The 15,892-nt window shown below is 54.9% G+C and overlaps 5 protein-coding genes across 5 annotated transcripts; 3 read left to right on the top strand and 2 right to left on the bottom strand.

Annotated features, from left to right (window-relative positions):
- Positions 1-39: 39 nt before the first annotated feature.
- BDW47DRAFT_101314 (AP-2 complex subunit alpha) lies at positions 40-3,546 on the top strand. Its single transcript, XM_024811628.1, has 4 exons — positions 40-783; positions 838-1,172; positions 1,230-3,154; positions 3,213-3,546. The coding sequence occupies exons 1-4, from the start codon at positions 332-334 to the stop codon at positions 3,324-3,326; spliced, it is 2,826 nt and encodes a 941-aa protein (XP_024674561.1). The 5' UTR covers positions 40-331; the 3' UTR covers positions 3,327-3,546.
- A 122-nt stretch (positions 3,547-3,668) lies between these two features.
- On the bottom strand, positions 3,669-4,472 carry BDW47DRAFT_123561 (YggS family pyridoxal phosphate enzyme; the record flags this gene model as incomplete). Its single annotated transcript, XM_024816079.1, has 1 exon — positions 3,669-4,472. One exon carries the CDS (start codon positions 4,470-4,472, stop codon positions 3,669-3,671), a length of 804 nt encoding a protein of 267 aa, XP_024674560.1.
- Positions 4,473-6,101: 1,629 nt separating this feature from the next.
- BDW47DRAFT_123560 (histone deacetylase hosB) lies at positions 6,102-10,532 on the top strand (the record flags this gene model as incomplete). The annotated part of the gene is made up of 3 exons (XM_024816078.1): positions 6,102-6,370; positions 7,458-10,257; positions 10,338-10,532. The coding sequence occupies 3 exons, from the start codon at positions 6,102-6,104 to the stop codon at positions 10,530-10,532; spliced, it is 3,264 nt and encodes a 1,087-aa protein (XP_024674559.1).
- A 678-nt stretch (positions 10,533-11,210) lies between these two features.
- BDW47DRAFT_123559 (AN1-type zinc finger protein) lies at positions 11,211-12,161 on the top strand (the record flags this gene model as incomplete). The annotated part of the gene is made up of 1 exon (XM_024816077.1): positions 11,211-12,161. The coding sequence occupies one exon, from the start codon at positions 11,211-11,213 to the stop codon at positions 12,159-12,161; it is 951 nt and encodes a 316-aa protein (XP_024674558.1).
- A 181-nt stretch (positions 12,162-12,342) lies between these two features.
- BDW47DRAFT_115917 (tRNA-guanine(15) transglycosylase-like protein) lies at positions 12,343-15,716 on the bottom strand (the record flags this gene model as incomplete). Its single annotated transcript, XM_024814855.1, has 8 exons — positions 12,343-13,327; positions 14,212-14,399; positions 14,453-14,530; positions 14,587-14,644; positions 14,701-15,021; positions 15,075-15,158; positions 15,216-15,466; positions 15,534-15,716. The coding sequence occupies 8 exons, from the start codon at positions 15,714-15,716 to the stop codon at positions 12,343-12,345; spliced, it is 2,148 nt and encodes a 715-aa protein (XP_024674557.1).
- Between the last annotated feature and the right edge of the window lie 176 nt (positions 15,717-15,892).

The raw sequence follows: 15,892 nt of genomic DNA, 5'->3' as shown, positions 1-15,892 counted from the left end.
CCCCCCCCCCCCCCCCCCCCCCCCCCCCCCCCCCCCCTCCATACACCCACCTCACCGGAGCTCCTCGTTTATTGCGCGCCATGCCCCACGCGCCACACAGGGGCTAATCGACAACTTCGTGAAACTGATACATCGTTTCCTGCACACATGATCTTGTTTCCATAGGGGATTTCCACCGACTTTCCAGCGGTGCTGTATGCGCTTATAGGGAGTGAAGGAAGAAAGGAGACCTCGACCACGATTCGTTTCCAACCGAACTTGTCGCCCTGACCTCGCCGCGGCCAACAATCCTACCCACCGACGATACTATACCCATGATCAATTGACCGCCATGTCTTCTATGCGAGGATTGGTCCAGTTTATCGCTGACTTGCGCAATGCGAGAGCGCGGGAACTCGAAGAGAAGCGGGTGAACAAAGAATTGGCAAATATTCGACAGAAGTTCAAGAGTGGTAGTCTCAACGGCTACCAGAAGAAGAAATATGTCTGCAAGCTGCTATACGTGTATATTCAGGGGTATGATGTCGATTTCGGGCACTTGGAGGCCGTCAACCTCATCTCGTCGAGCAAATACTCGGAGAAACAGATCGGCTATCTGGCCGTCACCCTGTTCCTGCATGAACAACACGAGCTGCTGCACCTGGTTGTGAACAGCATCCGGAAGGACCTACTCGACTATAATGAGTTGAATAATTGTTTAGCGTTGCATGCGGTCGCCAACGTGGGTGGCAGGGAAATGGGAGAGGCGCTAGCAACGGATGTGCACCGGTTGCTGATTTCGCCGTGAGTGGACTCGTCTTTTCTGGAGACCTCGCATTATGCTCACATGCTTCATAGGACCTCCAAGGCTTTTGTCAAGAAGAAGGCCGCTTTGACCCTCCTCCGACTATACCGCAAATACCCCGGGATTGTACAGAACGAATGGGCCGAGCGCATAATATCGTTGATGGACGACCCAGACATGGGTGTAACTTTGTCAGTAACATCGCTCGTCATGGCATTGGCACAGGATATGCCCGACGAGTACCGCGGAAGCGCCGTCAAAGCTGCTTTGCGTCTGAAGAAGGTCGTGGTGGATAATGACGTTGCGCCTGATTATCTCTACTACCGCGTGCCATGCCCGTGGATTCAGGTCAAATTCCTGCGCTTGCTACAATACTACCCCCCATCGGGTATGTATACGTCCTCTAGTTAGATACTTGCTTATGCGCATGGCTAACCCTATCCAGATGACAGCCATGTTCGTGAAATCATTCGTGAATCTCTGCAACAGATCATGCATGTAGCCATGGACACTCCGAAAAATGTGCAACAAAATAATGCGCAGAACGCGGTGCTCTTCGAGGCTATCAATCTGCTAATCCACCTCGACACCGAGCACGGCCTTATGATGCAGATCTCGACTCGACTAGGAAAATACATCCAGTCCAGGGAAACGAACGTGCGGTATCTGGGATTGGAAGCCATGACCCATTTCGCCGCCCGGGCGGAAACCCTGGATCCCATCAAGAAGCATCAGAACATCATCTTGGGATCCCTCCGTGACCGGGATATCAGTGTGCGACGCAAGGGCTTGGACCTGATTTACAGCATGTGTGACACCACGAACGCGGGCCCGATTGTGAATGAACTGTTACGCTACCTACAGACAGCCGATTATGCCATCCGGGAGGAGATGGTCCTCAAGGTCGCCATTCTTACAGAGAAGTACGCAACCGATGCGCAGTGGTACATTGACATGACCTTGAAACTTCTGTCTCTGGCAGGAGATCATGTCAACGATGAAGTGTGGCAACGTGTTATCCAGATCGTGACAAACAACGAAGAGTTGCAGGCGTACGCGGCGTTGACACTGCTCAATTACATGAAGACGGAATGCCATGAGAGTCTGGTGAAAATCGGATGCTACGTCCTGGGCGAATTCGGTCACCTCATTGCCGATAACCAGGGGTCCAGCCCCATCGAGCAGTTCTTGGCCTTGCAGGCGAAGATGATCACCAGCACCGACAACACGCGCGCAATGATCCTGTCGTCCTTTGTCAAATTCGTCAACCTCTTCCCCGAGATTAAACCGCAGCTCCTGCACATATTCCGTCTGTACAGTCATTCCCCGGATTCCGAGTTGCAGCAGCGTGCTTTCGAATATCTGTCGCTTGCGACGCTCCCCACCGACGATCTTCTCCGGACGGTTTGCGATGAGATGCCGCCTTTCTCTGAGAGGGCCTCGATCCTCCTGTCTCGCCTCCACCAGAGGACAGCCGGCACCAGCGACAAGAAGACTTGGGTTGTGGGTGGCAAGGACGCCAATATCGATAAGAAGGAGGTCCTCATGGCGCAGAACACGGGGCTCAAGCGCTCCTTCACCACGATCGTCAACGGCACAAAGACCGGAGCGAACGCAATGACTCCCACGGGGGCCTCGAGCGCGTCGGGTGACCTAGCGGGACTGGACCTCAGCGCTCCCTCAGCGCCGGCCCCCAATATGGCCAGCGCGGCACATCTCACACCCGACTGGCACATCGGGTACAACCGGCTGTACTTTGGAGAGGAGGGGGTGCTCTTCGAGGATGCCCAGATCCAGGTTGGGATGCGGTCGGAGTATCGTGGCCACTTGGGTGTGGTGAAGATCTACCTGACCAACAAGGCAACTTTCCCGCTCGGCTCACTGACGACGACCCTGGACAACAAGTCCGCGCCGAACCTGAAATCAGATAGCAAGAGCATCCCGGAGCCCTCGGTGCCGGCATCGGGCCAAACGCAGCAGACTTTCTTCTTCGAATCTCGGGGTCCCTTCTTCGATGCGCCCACGATCCGAATCTCCTACCTGGCCGGTGCGCTGCAGGCCTACACCCTACAGTTACCGGTGCTGATGCACCGGTACATGGAGCCGTCGACGCTGCCTACGGATGAGTTCTTCAAGCGATGGAGGCAGATCGGCGGGGGGCCGCTGGAGGCGCAGAGCACGTTCGGGGCCACTGCGAAAGCGAAGGACGTTGACGTGACATTCACGCGATGGCTTGTGCAGAGTCTCCGGTGGAAGATCCTGGACGGCGTGGACCCGAATCCGGTCAATATCGTCGGATGTGCGGTGTTCCAGTTCGCCGATGGGAAAACTGGGTGTCTCCTGCGGTTGGAGCCCAATTACGAGAAGCGGGTAAGTCTCCCTCCATCCTTCTATGGTAGTGGATGGAAAGCTAACCAGAGTTATGTAGATGTATCGGGTGACCATCCGAGCCACCAAAGAACTCGTTCCCCAGGCGCTGGCCAAGCAGATGGAGCAGAGACTGTCTCAGGGACGACTGCGCGAAGACGTGTACACAGTCTAATGGAGTGGTTGCGAATGCCAACCCGTCCACATTTCGAACCTTGTCTAATAACTAATCTTCATCAGCCCTTTTTTCCCCCTTTATTTTAGCTCTTTCTTTCTTTCTTTCTTCTTTCCATTCACCACATTGACTATCTTGCTGGGGATGCGAGGTGGCCATTGGTTGTATTTTATTGAGATTACCAAGTATATAGTATATGTCCCCGAACAGCAGCATTGCCGTTTGACTGGCGTGTTGTGCAACTTTCAACAGTCCGTTAAGCAACCCCCCTTCTCTCCCTCTTTTAGGTAATAATAGATACACGATATTCGTCACTCATCACAGCAAACCCCATAAAACAGCTCATACAACCCTGGCCTCATGCTTCGGCGGACGATCCCCAAAAAGCGTAGTCCCCACACGCACCTCATCACTCCCCAAGGCAATAGCGCCCTCAAAATCCTCACTCATCCCCATACTCAACTCCAACTCCGCCTCCTCCCCCGTCAACCCCAACTCACCCACAACCCGATCCCTCGTCTCCCTCAAACACACAAAATCCTCATTCTCATTCTCCGCCGTCGTCGCCTTCGACCGCGCAATGGCCCCAATAGTCATCACCCCCTGCAGCGCCAAATTGGGACAGTTCTCCCTCACAAACCGACACAACTCCACCGCGCCCTTCACCGGCTCCACCCCCGCCTTATTCTCCTCGCCGGACGTATTAACCTGCACGAACACCCGCAGCCGGGATTCATGGTCCTCCGCGCGAAACTCGGCAGACCGCGCGCCCCAACCTTTGTTTAGGAGGGACGCCTTCTTCTCGGAGTCGACGCTCTCGACGGCCCAGAGGGAGCGCACGTCGCGCGCGAGTGTGACGCACTTGTTGGACTGCAGGCCGCCGATGAAGTGCCAGCGGATGGTGGGCGGGAGGAGCTTGGACTTTTCTTGCAGCTCTTGGAGGTAGTTTTCGCCGAAGTGGAGGTGCGATGCGGGGGGACTGTGCAGGGCAAGGATGTCGGAGGCGGGTTTGAGCTTGGAGACTGCTATTAGGCGGATTGGTTTGGTGGTGTTGCGGCCTGCGGAGGCTGAGGATGCTGTGATCCGCGAGGTTACGGCGGAGAGGTTGGAGAGGAGGGTGGCGGTTCGGGTGGGGGAGGGAGGCATGATTGTTGTGGATTCGGACATTACGGTGGGCTGTTGGCAGCTGTGGTGTGAAGTCGAGGAGGTTTGAGGTTTCTGTTTGAGGAGGTGTTTAGAGGGGAATGAAGACTGATCGCGATGTGTATATGTGGGGTTCGTTATTATGCCGGCAGTTGTTAGTCAGGGATGTATAAACAGGCATAACTATCGTACTGCTAGGCTAGCCAGATACAGACTAGCGGCTCATCCGTTTCCGTCCATCTGGCTGATCAGTGAGATCCACTTTGCAATTTACTCTGTCCATACTTCATACTCCTTAAGTCATGGTATCATGTATAGCTCTGTGATGGCAGGTCAATACTCCGAGATTGTCTTCTAGGTAGTATATTGATTCTACTATTTACACCTCACTCACTGAGCACCGATCATATGACCAGTCTCATGCTCATGGCTCTTCTTTCATGTTCACAATGAAATCGTTTCAGCCACTATTGATCTCTAGGCACCTTCATTCTTTTCTGGCCTTCATTTGCGCCGTGACATTTTATCTGACAGCCAAGGCTCTTGGGTGATCGAGGTTGTATTCGTGCGTGAGGGGATCCCGAAAGAGACTGATCCAGTCATTGACCCGTTCGGCCCAGTCGGCACCACGAACCACAGGATTACCGCATTACCACCATGATGGATTCTGCACCGTTGGGATAATTCCTCACGTCTTCAGGGAATAGATCTTCTTCAGTCACCAGGATGGTATTCTTAGGTACCTCCTGCGGGGGGCAATTTCTCCCATTGGACCGCTGCCTGCTGGACGGCGCCAACAGAGCGCCAGATGAACCAACGAGGACTGATGCTATTACGTCCTGCAGCTGGCCTGACGAGATATACCCAACTTTGACCCCTCCTGTAAGATGGACTGTTTGACTAAAGCTGTATCCAGGCTGTGAAGAAACGCCAGATTTCAAATCTAGCCCAGTCCATGGCCATCGACCGTAGGCAGCTGTAACGGAAGCGCTTTCCTTTGACGCCGGCCCTCCTGGCACTTGGGCCCTGATCCACTCTTCCACGTCTATCCGTGCTGACGTCAAAGAGTCATTATTTACCCCAATGTGCCCATCATCGTTCTCTTTCTTTTCCTTCTCCGATTGTGCCTGACGTCTTCTTTCACGATTGGGTATATCTGATTCCTTCGCCCCGTTCTTTGATTCCCTGTCAGTTCTTTTGCGCAGCCTGCTGTCTTCATTGTATACTTTCTTTCAATCAGTCTTCCGATCCTCCTCCATTCTTTCTTGCGGGTAGCAAACCAAAGGCCTGGTGTCGGACATAGTCTGATATCTAGCATGCAGTAGTCGCCTCGACTTCTAAACCCGCCCCAGTCTTCTCGCAATAGCGATAACCGTGTCATTTGTCTATCTCCATTTTGGAATCTCGAATATATCCTCCTAGAACACAATTGCAGCGGCCATACCCCCTGCAATCACCCAACAATTTCGGCCCGGAAGCTCGCGGAATCGTGGACTGGAAAAAAAAAATACATTCCCCACCATCAACCACAATACACACCTATTCTTACTTTCCATACTCTCTGCTGGCCAGATAGAGTTGTCCCGAGCCGTTTCTAATTTTCCGATATCACGATATTACACTCTGAACACCATGTGCCGACAATACCTGACCCTCTACGTCTTCTGCCAGTGCGAGGAGGATGCCGGCCACCAGGCCTGCACCGACCGCAAGAAATCCGACTGCGCTGGCGTGGCGATCGAGACGGTCTACATGCAGTGTTTCTGCAATGTGCATGCGACCAAGGGATTTAAGTCGGAAAAGAAGTCCGAGCGAAAGAAGCGCAGTTCCCTCGAGGGCTCCGGTGAGAAGATCTCCTTCTCGCTGCGGAGGAAATGGAACCAACACATGATTGCTCTCCGGTCGCGAACATTTTGATTCCTCAGTACCAGGAAGTCTCGGAGGTGGGGCTTCAAAAGAGAGGGTGAACGCAGATTTGGGGCCTTCCCTCGGAGTCCGTTCCTGAATGGAGTGCATTGAATGTGTCTGTCCAGGTGTCAGTGGCTACTTGTCTTTGATCATTGATCTAGGAGTTTGGGATCGGGGATAAAGGAGGGGTGGTGGAGTTTGGTGTAATTAAATTATTGGTCTGAAGGATCTTCTGTAGTCTTTCTGGAATGAATTCAATCCCACTTGGTCTATATACTCCATTGACAATAGTCTACCACGAGTGGATCAACCATTATCGTCGATCATTGCCCATCAGGCGCCTGCGTGCAAGGTCACCGATGGAGTATGGGGTCTGTCGATCACCGGCTGGGGTTGTCGCGACACGATGAGATGCGATGCGATGCAATGCGATGCGATGCACTCTGGGAAAGACATACATAACAAAGGAGGTGACAATCTCGGACTAGAATGGCTATACAAAAAGAATGTGTCCGTTATTGGGAGGATTGAGACCTGTCTGAGTGGAGAGAAAGAAGAAGAAGAAGGTCCATTCTTTGGATTAATTTTTAATTTCCCCCTTGGAGGGGAAATCCGGCGATAAACATGAGATAAACATACCAGCCCAACCAGTTCTCTCCCTTTTGTTCTTCTTCCTCCTCTTCCTCTTCTCTTCCTTCCTCTCGTATTCAATCAGTTCTTCTTTTTGTCCCTTTTGTACCTCTGTCTTATAAGAGATTCTTCACGTCGTCTCTCCCCCGCCAGCTTCTCTCACAAATACCCCCTCATCCCACCCCCAAATGGGAGGTTCACGATCTGCGTCATGGATCCCTCCCAACGCCATGAAGCGACTTCATTCACTGCGACCAAATCAACCACGTCTCCTTCACCCACCTCCAATCGGTCCACTGACCACCTGAACCATCGGTCCATGGTTGTGACCCCTGTTCCTTTCTCCTCTGGGGTTTCTTCGTCATCGCTCTTATCCCCCGACCCCCCCGCGCGTTCTGCCTGCCAGCCACATCCAACCCCCCGACGCACTACTAGCTCGAATTCGTTGAGGGACGAAAACCGGAGGTCTTCTACCGGTCTGAACAAGCGATCGTCGACCGCATCTCTGCGATCTGCCCACAGCAGCGGAGGCCCGTCATCCCCCCGGTCCCCCACGTTCGCGACATCCCCCACCACAGCCACCATGGGGTCCAAGAAGCCCTCTTCTCTCGAACAACTGGCCCCCACGACTGCATCTGTGGCAGGCGACCATTTCGTGAGGGAGGTGGACCGCCACAACTCCACCGACCTACAGTCGCAGACGCTGGTAGTCGTTCACGATGCGTGCTACGGCCATCGCTTCTCGCGCCCCCGAAGCTCGAGGGCGGCCCTGAACTCGATCGTCGAACGTCCTGAGCGAATCCAGGCCGGTGTGCTCGGTGTGTCTGCGGCTTACGTTCGACTCGCGCACCGCTATGCGGGCGGACGGTTTCCCCCGCATCCGAATTTAGATGTGCAACAGTTACCTGTCCCGCCTTTCCAGATCCGCAAGACCGCGCGCTCCATGGCGCTCACCTCGCCCGCAGTGACCCACGTGCATGGGAGCAAATGGATGGATGACCTGAAGAGCATGTGCGATGCGGCGGAATCGCGACTGGCGCTCAACGGCAAGGAGCTGGTCAGACCACGCAGCAGCGGCAAGGACAGCACGGCCACCAACGACCCACCATTCCACGAAGGAGACCTTTACCTGTGCGCGGAATCCCGGGATGCCTTGGAGGGGGCTCTTGGCGGTGTCTGTGAGGGAATCGATGCGGTCTTCGGTCCCAGTGCAACAAAGAGGACCTTTGTCTGCATTCGTCCTCCCGGCCATCACTGCTCCTCGGATCATCCGTCCGGATTCTGCTGGATCAACAACGTTCACGTGGGGATCTCCTACGCCGCGATGACACACGGCTTGACCCACGCGGCGATCCTGGACTTTGATCTGCATCATGGCGACGGCTCCCAGGCGATTACGTGGGAGCAGAATCGGAAGGCCGTGACCGCGCCCCGGAATGCGGCCAGCTACAGAAAAGCCATGACCGGATACTTTAGCCTCCACGATATCAACTCCTACCCTTGCGAAATGGGCGATCTGGACAAGGTTCGCAACGCGAGCGTGTGCATCGACAAGGCCCATGGCCAGTCGATCTGGAATGTCCACCTCGAGCCATGGAAGTCGAATCTAGAATTTTGGGATTTATATGCCAATAAGTACACCGTGTTGGTTGAAAAGGCCCGCGCATTCTTGCGAATGCACACAGAGCGCCTCAATAGTCTCCCCAACGGTCCACCGCCCAAGGCGGCCATCTTCATCTCGGCCGGATTTGATGCGAGTGAATGGGAAGGAAGCGGTATGCAGAGGCATCAAGCGAACGTGCCCACCGAATTCTACGCCAGATTCACCGCAGACGTAGTGCGCATGGCGGAGGAGGAGGGACTTGGGGTCGACGGACGGGTGATCAGTGTTCTGGAAGGCGGCTACAGTAATCGTGCCTTGACGAGCGGTGTTCTCAGTCACTTGTCCGCATTGGGAGATACGCGACTGAACTCCCGGACTGACGAAGACGAACAAATTGACCGGCTGGCCTCTGAGATGACGGACCGCTTGGGTCTGTACGACACGGGCTCGACCAACGCTCAGTCTTCACCATTTGAAGCTGCCTACGACAGCGGGTGGTGGTCTCCCGTCGTGCTCGAGGAGCTGGAAGCATTGGTCTACCCACCTCCCGTCTCCACGACCAAGCGCGAGAAGTCTGCCCCAACCTACTTTGCCCCGACGCAGTCCTATTCCGCGAAAGTGGTCACGCCCCCGCGCGATCGGAAATCGACCGGCTCGCAGGCCAGTGAACCCGAGGCCCCGCCCCTGCCCCCCATCAGCTGGGCGACCGCAGCGCACGAGTTGTCCAAAGTCCTCATTCCCACCGCGCGGCAGATCAACAGCTGTCGACCGGAGGATCTCAATGCCGAGGCCTCCCGCTTGCGCCGCGAGCGCCAGAACGTAACTGTCGTTGAGAAACCTCCCTCGGCCCCAGCCACGCCCGAGGAGAGTCGGATGAAACTCCGTACGAGAAAGCCAAAGGCTTCCCTGCCGAGCACTCCCAAGGCCGAGACTCCCAAGCGTGCGACTCTCAAGGACAACCGGAGAACCACCATCGATCGTGTCAGTAGCCTGCCGGACCCACCTGTGAGAAAGTCGCCGGAAGCCCGTACAACACGCCGGAAGAGTACCAACGCAACGGCTACATCGACGCCGGAACCCCCCAATTCGAGACCGCCCTCTCGGATTTCACCTACCGGAGAAGGAAATGCAGGTCTCGTCCGGGACGCAACAGCAGCACCGGGACCACGACGGCCTAGCGGCTCTCGATCCGGGACCCCTAAACTCCCTACCAGCCCCAAGACAGCACCTCCTGTTCCGCGAGTGCCGTCTAATTATCTGCCGCCGACTACGAAGGACGAAGGGGAGGCGACGCCCATTATTCCAAGCAGCAATGAGACAGCCCCTCCGGCAGGCGACGTGGATAGCCTGACCTCCGGTGTCCGCAAACTCAACATCAAGCTGAAAGTGCCATCTCCAGAAGAGCATGCGGCTCGGGAGCAGCTTAGGACCGCCAAAGGGACCTCGCGGGGACCGATGCCGCCCAAACGGACCAGTTCCAAGGACCTGCATATCTCTACGAGCAAAGCGTCCTCACGATGTTCTGGTTCTAGTAGAGGACTGTTTTCCAACCCTTCCACACATCAGGACACCGGAAGCGGAGTCAAACAAGAGACACAGCCCTCCAGCTCTCCCATCGTTTCCCCTGACACTACGTCCCCGACCCCTGTAAATAACACAAGTGGCCCCGAAATGGCCAACTTCCCCATTGCACATGGGTGGGATGGTTGGGACGGTACAGTGGACAGACCGGCCCCAACTGCACCGCAGATGCCTTCTACTGGCAGTGCAATCTCACCACCCATCATACCAGGACCCATGCCGGAAAACATCCGCCTTCACAATACAACGTATTCCGCGCCACTATCGACCGCTCCAACCAGGAACGGGCTGCCAATCTTCACCTCGAACAGCCCGATTCCTTTTGCGCCGAGCGGTCCTAGCAGTGAGAATCAACGGCCGGGTGTGCACGCCCATCCCAACCCATTGGGCATGAACCAGTCGACTCCGTCACAATTCAAGCGGGAGAGTGACAACAATTGAAGCCCCAGCCCATGAATGTTCCATGCCAAGTTCGTTGTTTTTTTTTTGTCTTCCATTTTCCCGGCGTTTGCTGAAAGGTTGTCTGTTTTGCCCTTCTTGTTTGATGCTTCGTCGTCTCGGGGAGGATACTACACGGTTGGCTATCATTGTCCCTACATTTGTTTATACCCCTTTTGTTTGAGTAGTACGCTCTCAGTTCTGGCGATGAAATTCAATCTGCCTGATCTACCTGATCTAAAGCAATACTTTAGAGCAAAACTTGATAGCGCTGTTATCTCCGCTCGATCTCCGAGATCAGATAAATACAGTACAGTACAGTGCACTATTAGTAATTTCCCCAAACCCATCATAAAAACCCTACATATAATCTCCCCGCCACCCATAAGGCTGAGTAAGCCGCCACAACACACGAGGCGCTTCTAGCGCCATCTCCGCCTCGTTGATCAATCAGCCTGATTACGCATTGCCAGCTGCCTACTCTCAAATAAACTCCCCGCAAGTCCACCGGGGGCCAGGAAGTCCTATACCCCTCTCCCTCACCCTCATCACAACTCAACAGCAACAGCAACAGCACAACCATGTCCCCCATAACAATCAACAAAGCCGGCCGCGGCTCCAGCGCCGAATCCGACCCGCCCAACACCTCCTCCTTCACCCAAATGGCCGACAAAGACCTGGAGTCCATCGGCCGCCACTGCCAATTCGAATACTGCAACCAGCTGGACTTCCTCCCCTTCCGGTGCGAATCCTGCCACGGCACGTACTGCCTCGACCACCGCACAGAGACCACACACCGGTGTGCGCACGCCGGCGAATGGGCCCGTCGGCGCGCAGGCGCAGCCAGCACCCGCGGACCGGCGCCGGAGAAGCCCACGATCCATAATTCCGACCAGTGCGCGCACACGGAGTGCAAAACGCTCGTCAACACACTTAAGGACCCCGGCGTGCGGTGTCCTGATTGTAGGAAACTGCACTGTCTGCGACATCGGCTGCGGGAAGAGCACGACTGCGCGAGGGTCGGGCCGGGAGGGCGACGCCAGGCTGGTACCGGCGGAGGAGGAGGAGGAGGAGGGAATGACGCGCTGAAGTCGATGTTCGCGCGGGTGCGCACGTGGGGCAAAGACAAGACGCAGCAGCTGACGCCTGCGCCGAAGGCGAACAGTCCCGCTGCGCGGACGATGCAGCTGAACGCGCTGAAGAAGGTGGCTAAGGGCGATGCGGGGGTTCCTGCCGATCGCAGGATCTATCTGCATGTCGTTGGGACGTCCGAGACGCAGCGGACGGATCCGCCGCGGGGGGAGTTCTTCTTCGACTCGCGGTGGAAGGTGGGGCGGGTGTTGGACGATGCGGCGAGGAGGTTGCGGGTGGAGAATGTGAATAATCGGGCTGGGGAGGAGGAGCGACTGCGCGTGTTTCATTTGGAGTCCGGGGAGTTTTTGGAGTTTGGGGAGACGATTGGTGGGGGGAGGGTTGCGCAGGGGAATACGCTTGTTATGTTGAGGGGGGCGGGCGTTATGCTGGGGAAGTGAAGTGATGATATGATATGCCTCTTCTATTCTTTCTTTGTTTTGTGTTGTGTTGTGTTTCTGGAGTTGGGTTCGCATAGCCTGGGTCACGATGCCCCGGGTGTCATTAGAGCATTGTGCAAGTCATATAGTCCTCGATTTAATAACTCATGTGATATCATAATATATACCCATCCATCACGATCTAAACACTCATATTCATCTTGATCGCCTTATGCGGCTGATACCCCAGCACCTCAAACTCCTCCTCCTTCCACCCATCGATCACCTCACTCCCACGATCATCCCTCTTAATCCTCAACTCGGGAAAAGCAGTCGGCTCCCTCTCAAGCTGCTCCCGCACAGCCTCAATATGATCCACATAGACATGGGCATCGCCAATGGTATGCACCAACGTACCAGGCAACAAATCCGCCGCGTGGGCCAGCATATGCGTCAGTAGCGCATAACTCGCAATATTAAACGGCACACCAAGACCCATATCCGCACTCCGCTGGTACAGCAAACACGACAACTCGCCCTTATCGCCACCGCGCTTAAACGAGACGTAGAACTGCGCAAACATGTGGCAAGGCGGGAGCGCCATCTTCTTCATATCGGCGGGGTTCCACGCCGACAGGATAATGCGGCGGTCAAACGGATTCTGCTTCAGCTTGCGCACCACCTCCGCCAGCTGATCGACGCCCTGGCCGGTATAATCCGCGCGGGCATCAACATACTCGGCCCCAAAATGCCGCCACTGGAACCCGTAGACGGGGCCGAGATCGCCCGGCTCGCGGTGCGACAGCCCCACGCTATCGAGGTACTCGCGGCTGCCGTTGCCGTCCCAGATCTTGATACCCTTTTCGGAGAGCGGCTGCGAGGAGGTGTTGCCGGAGATGAACCAGAGGAGTTCGGAGAGCACGGCGCGCAGGAAGACGCGCTTGGTGGTGAGGAGGGGAAGGACCGGGATTGGGGACGCGGGGTCGGCGGGGTTGGGCTTGGAGAGGGAGAAGCGGAGTTGGGGCGGGGCGAAGATCGACTGTGTGCCTGTGCCGGTGCGGTCGGCGCGGTGTTCGCCTTGCGAGAGGATGTCGCGGATGAGGTTCAGGTATTGGTGTTCTTCGTGGGAGGGGTCATGGGGAGGGTTGGAGGGGTTGGTGGCGGAGGGGGACATTTTCTTTTCTTCTCTTATTTTGATTCTTTATGATTGAGTTCGTTTCTTGTGGTTTGCTGTTTCTTGTCTGGTTGGGTATATGTTTTTCAATCGGTGTTATTGGGGTATATGTGGGATGTGAAGATGGTGTTGGCGATGGAGATGAAATTGATGATTCCGACGCGCGGAGACGCGACACGCGGTCACGTGCAATTACCATTCGGTCACGTGCACTCTGTTGTTTCCAGGTGGTTGAAATCCAGAGACACTCGCTTTGAGACACAATCCCCTATCAGAGAAGCAAAGCCAGTTACTCCCGAAGATTTAGATTAAAACAAGTGTGATAGATCAGACTCAAAGGTGCGGGATATACCTTCACTACGGCTCGGGGGTTACGTCGCACCATTGCTCCGTGGTCAGTCTAGGACATGGCTCTTGTGGAGACATTCACAACCACAGATCAACTTCAATAATAGAGGAATAGCCCCACTGTATCTTTCAGTTCAGTTGATTGTTACTAGACCATGTCAGCCCGGATACCATGGGTTCAACAAAAGGATGAGAGATATCTCAATTGGTGATGCCCTGCCAAGCTCGAGTGTAGAAAGAGCGAAGGAGAATGAAGATAATGTAAAAAAGAAAGAAACAAAAAGACTACGCTATCATAATCAAAGTCTAATCTACCATCAAATCAATACCCACCCCCCGCAAGGCATCCACAGCCCAATCCGGATACTTCGTCTTCTCGATATACATTTTGCGGAAGAACTCCCGCACGAACGCCGGGAACCGGTCCTCGATGATCGCCTGCCGGGCGGATCCCATCAAGGACAGCATATAATGGACATTGTGGATGGTAAGCCTGTCATGTTATGTCAGCTTGGGCCAGGCATGTGTGAAGGCAAGGGTAAATCGTACAGGTGAGCCCCAACAGTCTCCTTGGCAGCCAGGTGATGGAGGTAAGCTCTGCTAATCCCCAGGCCGCCTTCTGACTTGGGCCGGCAGGTGGCGCATGTGCACCCTTCTTCCACAGGCCCAAAGTCTTCTGCAAAGGCTTGGTTGCGGAGGTTGAGATTTCCGGAGGAGACGACGGCGTTTCCGAATCGCTGTCGGTGTTAGACTCGCAATCAAGGGTTGTTTGGGAAATATGAACACTCACTGCTGTACGTGTCGGCCACACACAGTCAAACATATCGGCTCCTAGAGCCACCGCAACGACCAGATCCTCAGGGTACCCCTTCACATTGTTAGCATTCGTGTCTTGGAGTGTGATAAAAGATGACAGATACATACCACGCCCATGACATATCTCGGCTTCTTCTCCGGCAGGAGGTCCGTGCATGTGTCGACTCTAGAGATGGCGGGTCAGCAGATAAAAAAGGTAATTCGTGAAATAACTGAACATACACCTTGCAGAACTCCTCCTTGGCCTCTCCTCCAGACAAACCGCCAATAGCAATCCCAGGAGTATCTCGCGCCACCATCTCCTTGCAACAGATCTTGCGCAGCTCGAGATCCAGACCTCCCTGGATGATACAAAACAGGTTCTGCGTCTCGGGATGTTTGTGCGCATCGATGCAGCGGTCCAACCAGCGGACTGACCGTTCCATAGCCTCGTGTATCCTAGCATGATCGGGCGAGGTGGTCGCGATCACGTCGTCGAGCTGCATGATGATATCGGAGCCAATGGAATTTTGTAACGAGATTGAGTGTTCCGGCGTCAGCAACCTGCCCCTATAGTTAGCACGGCGTGGTCACGAGTGGAAGGGAAGACGACATACATGGGAGAACCGTCATGTGGACTAAGGAACCGCACGCCCTCCTCCGTGACGTTGGCCAATTTAAGCAAAGAGACCATTTGGAACCTGCGCGGACAGTCAGCTTCCTGAGCCCGGGCTCCCTATCAATACAATCAAACATACCCCCCACTATCGGTCAAAATATTTCGATCCCAGCCCTGCAACTTGTGCGCGCCCCCGACCTTGTCCAGCACCGCCTGACCAGGCTTCAGCCCCAGGTGATATGTGTTGTTCAGACATAGCATGCAACCCGTTTGTCGGAGCTGGTCGTACGTAAGTCCCTTCAGGGAAGCCTGCGTGGCCACGGGCATGAATATCGGTAGAGGGACCTCGCCATGGGGAAGACGGAGGGTGCTGGCGCGTGCTTTGGTAGTCTACATGAGAGGGTCAGGTTAGAGTTAAGGTCATTGTCCCTCTAAAAGGAAAGCAGTGAGGCCATACAGAGCATTTCGCGTGAAGATCAAACGTCAGCGCAGACGGCATCGACTTGCGCGGGGTGGCATCGGTGGCCATGGTTGCGACAGAAGCCCCGCGACGAATAATAGAGGGAGTCGGACGGGCCAGCAGCAGGCGAAAGCGGCTATAAAATGCAGAAATATACGAACGGGGGCGGGCGCATGTCATCAAGGGAAGAAGCGCTGGCGAATCGAGTTAGGAATGGAGAAAGCCAGACGATGCTATCTCTCTATCAGTATCGAGCGATAAATCAATATTTGCCGATCAGGCACCGTTTGCACTGTTTTCAATGTTTGCACCTCCCCGGTAATGTATAACTTTGTGCACGGTATCCGGTATGTAAA

This window comes from Aspergillus candidus (genome assembly GCF_002847045.1).
Source record: "Aspergillus candidus strain CBS 102.13 unplaced genomic scaffold BDW47scaffold_8, whole genome shotgun sequence".
Lineage (NCBI taxonomy): Eukaryota > Fungi > Ascomycota > Eurotiomycetes > Eurotiales > Aspergillaceae > Aspergillus > Aspergillus candidus.
The sequence above is the reverse complement of the archived record's forward strand: the minus strand, read 5'-3'. Positions and strand labels throughout refer to the sequence as shown.

Bases quoted from the DNA above. Each gene is read 5' to 3' on its own strand.
- BDW47DRAFT_101314 (XM_024811628.1), top strand. From the start codon at position 332: ATGTCTTCTATGCGAGGATTGGTCCAGTTTATCGCTGACTTGCGCAAT. The intron at 1,173-1,229 runs GTATGTATACGT...AACCCTATCCAG, and splicing joins ACAATACTACCCCCCATCGG to ATGACAGCCATGTTCGTGAA. The intron at 3,155-3,212 runs GTAAGTCTCCCT...AGAGTTATGTAG, and splicing joins AGCCCAATTACGAGAAGCGG to ATGTATCGGGTGACCATCCG.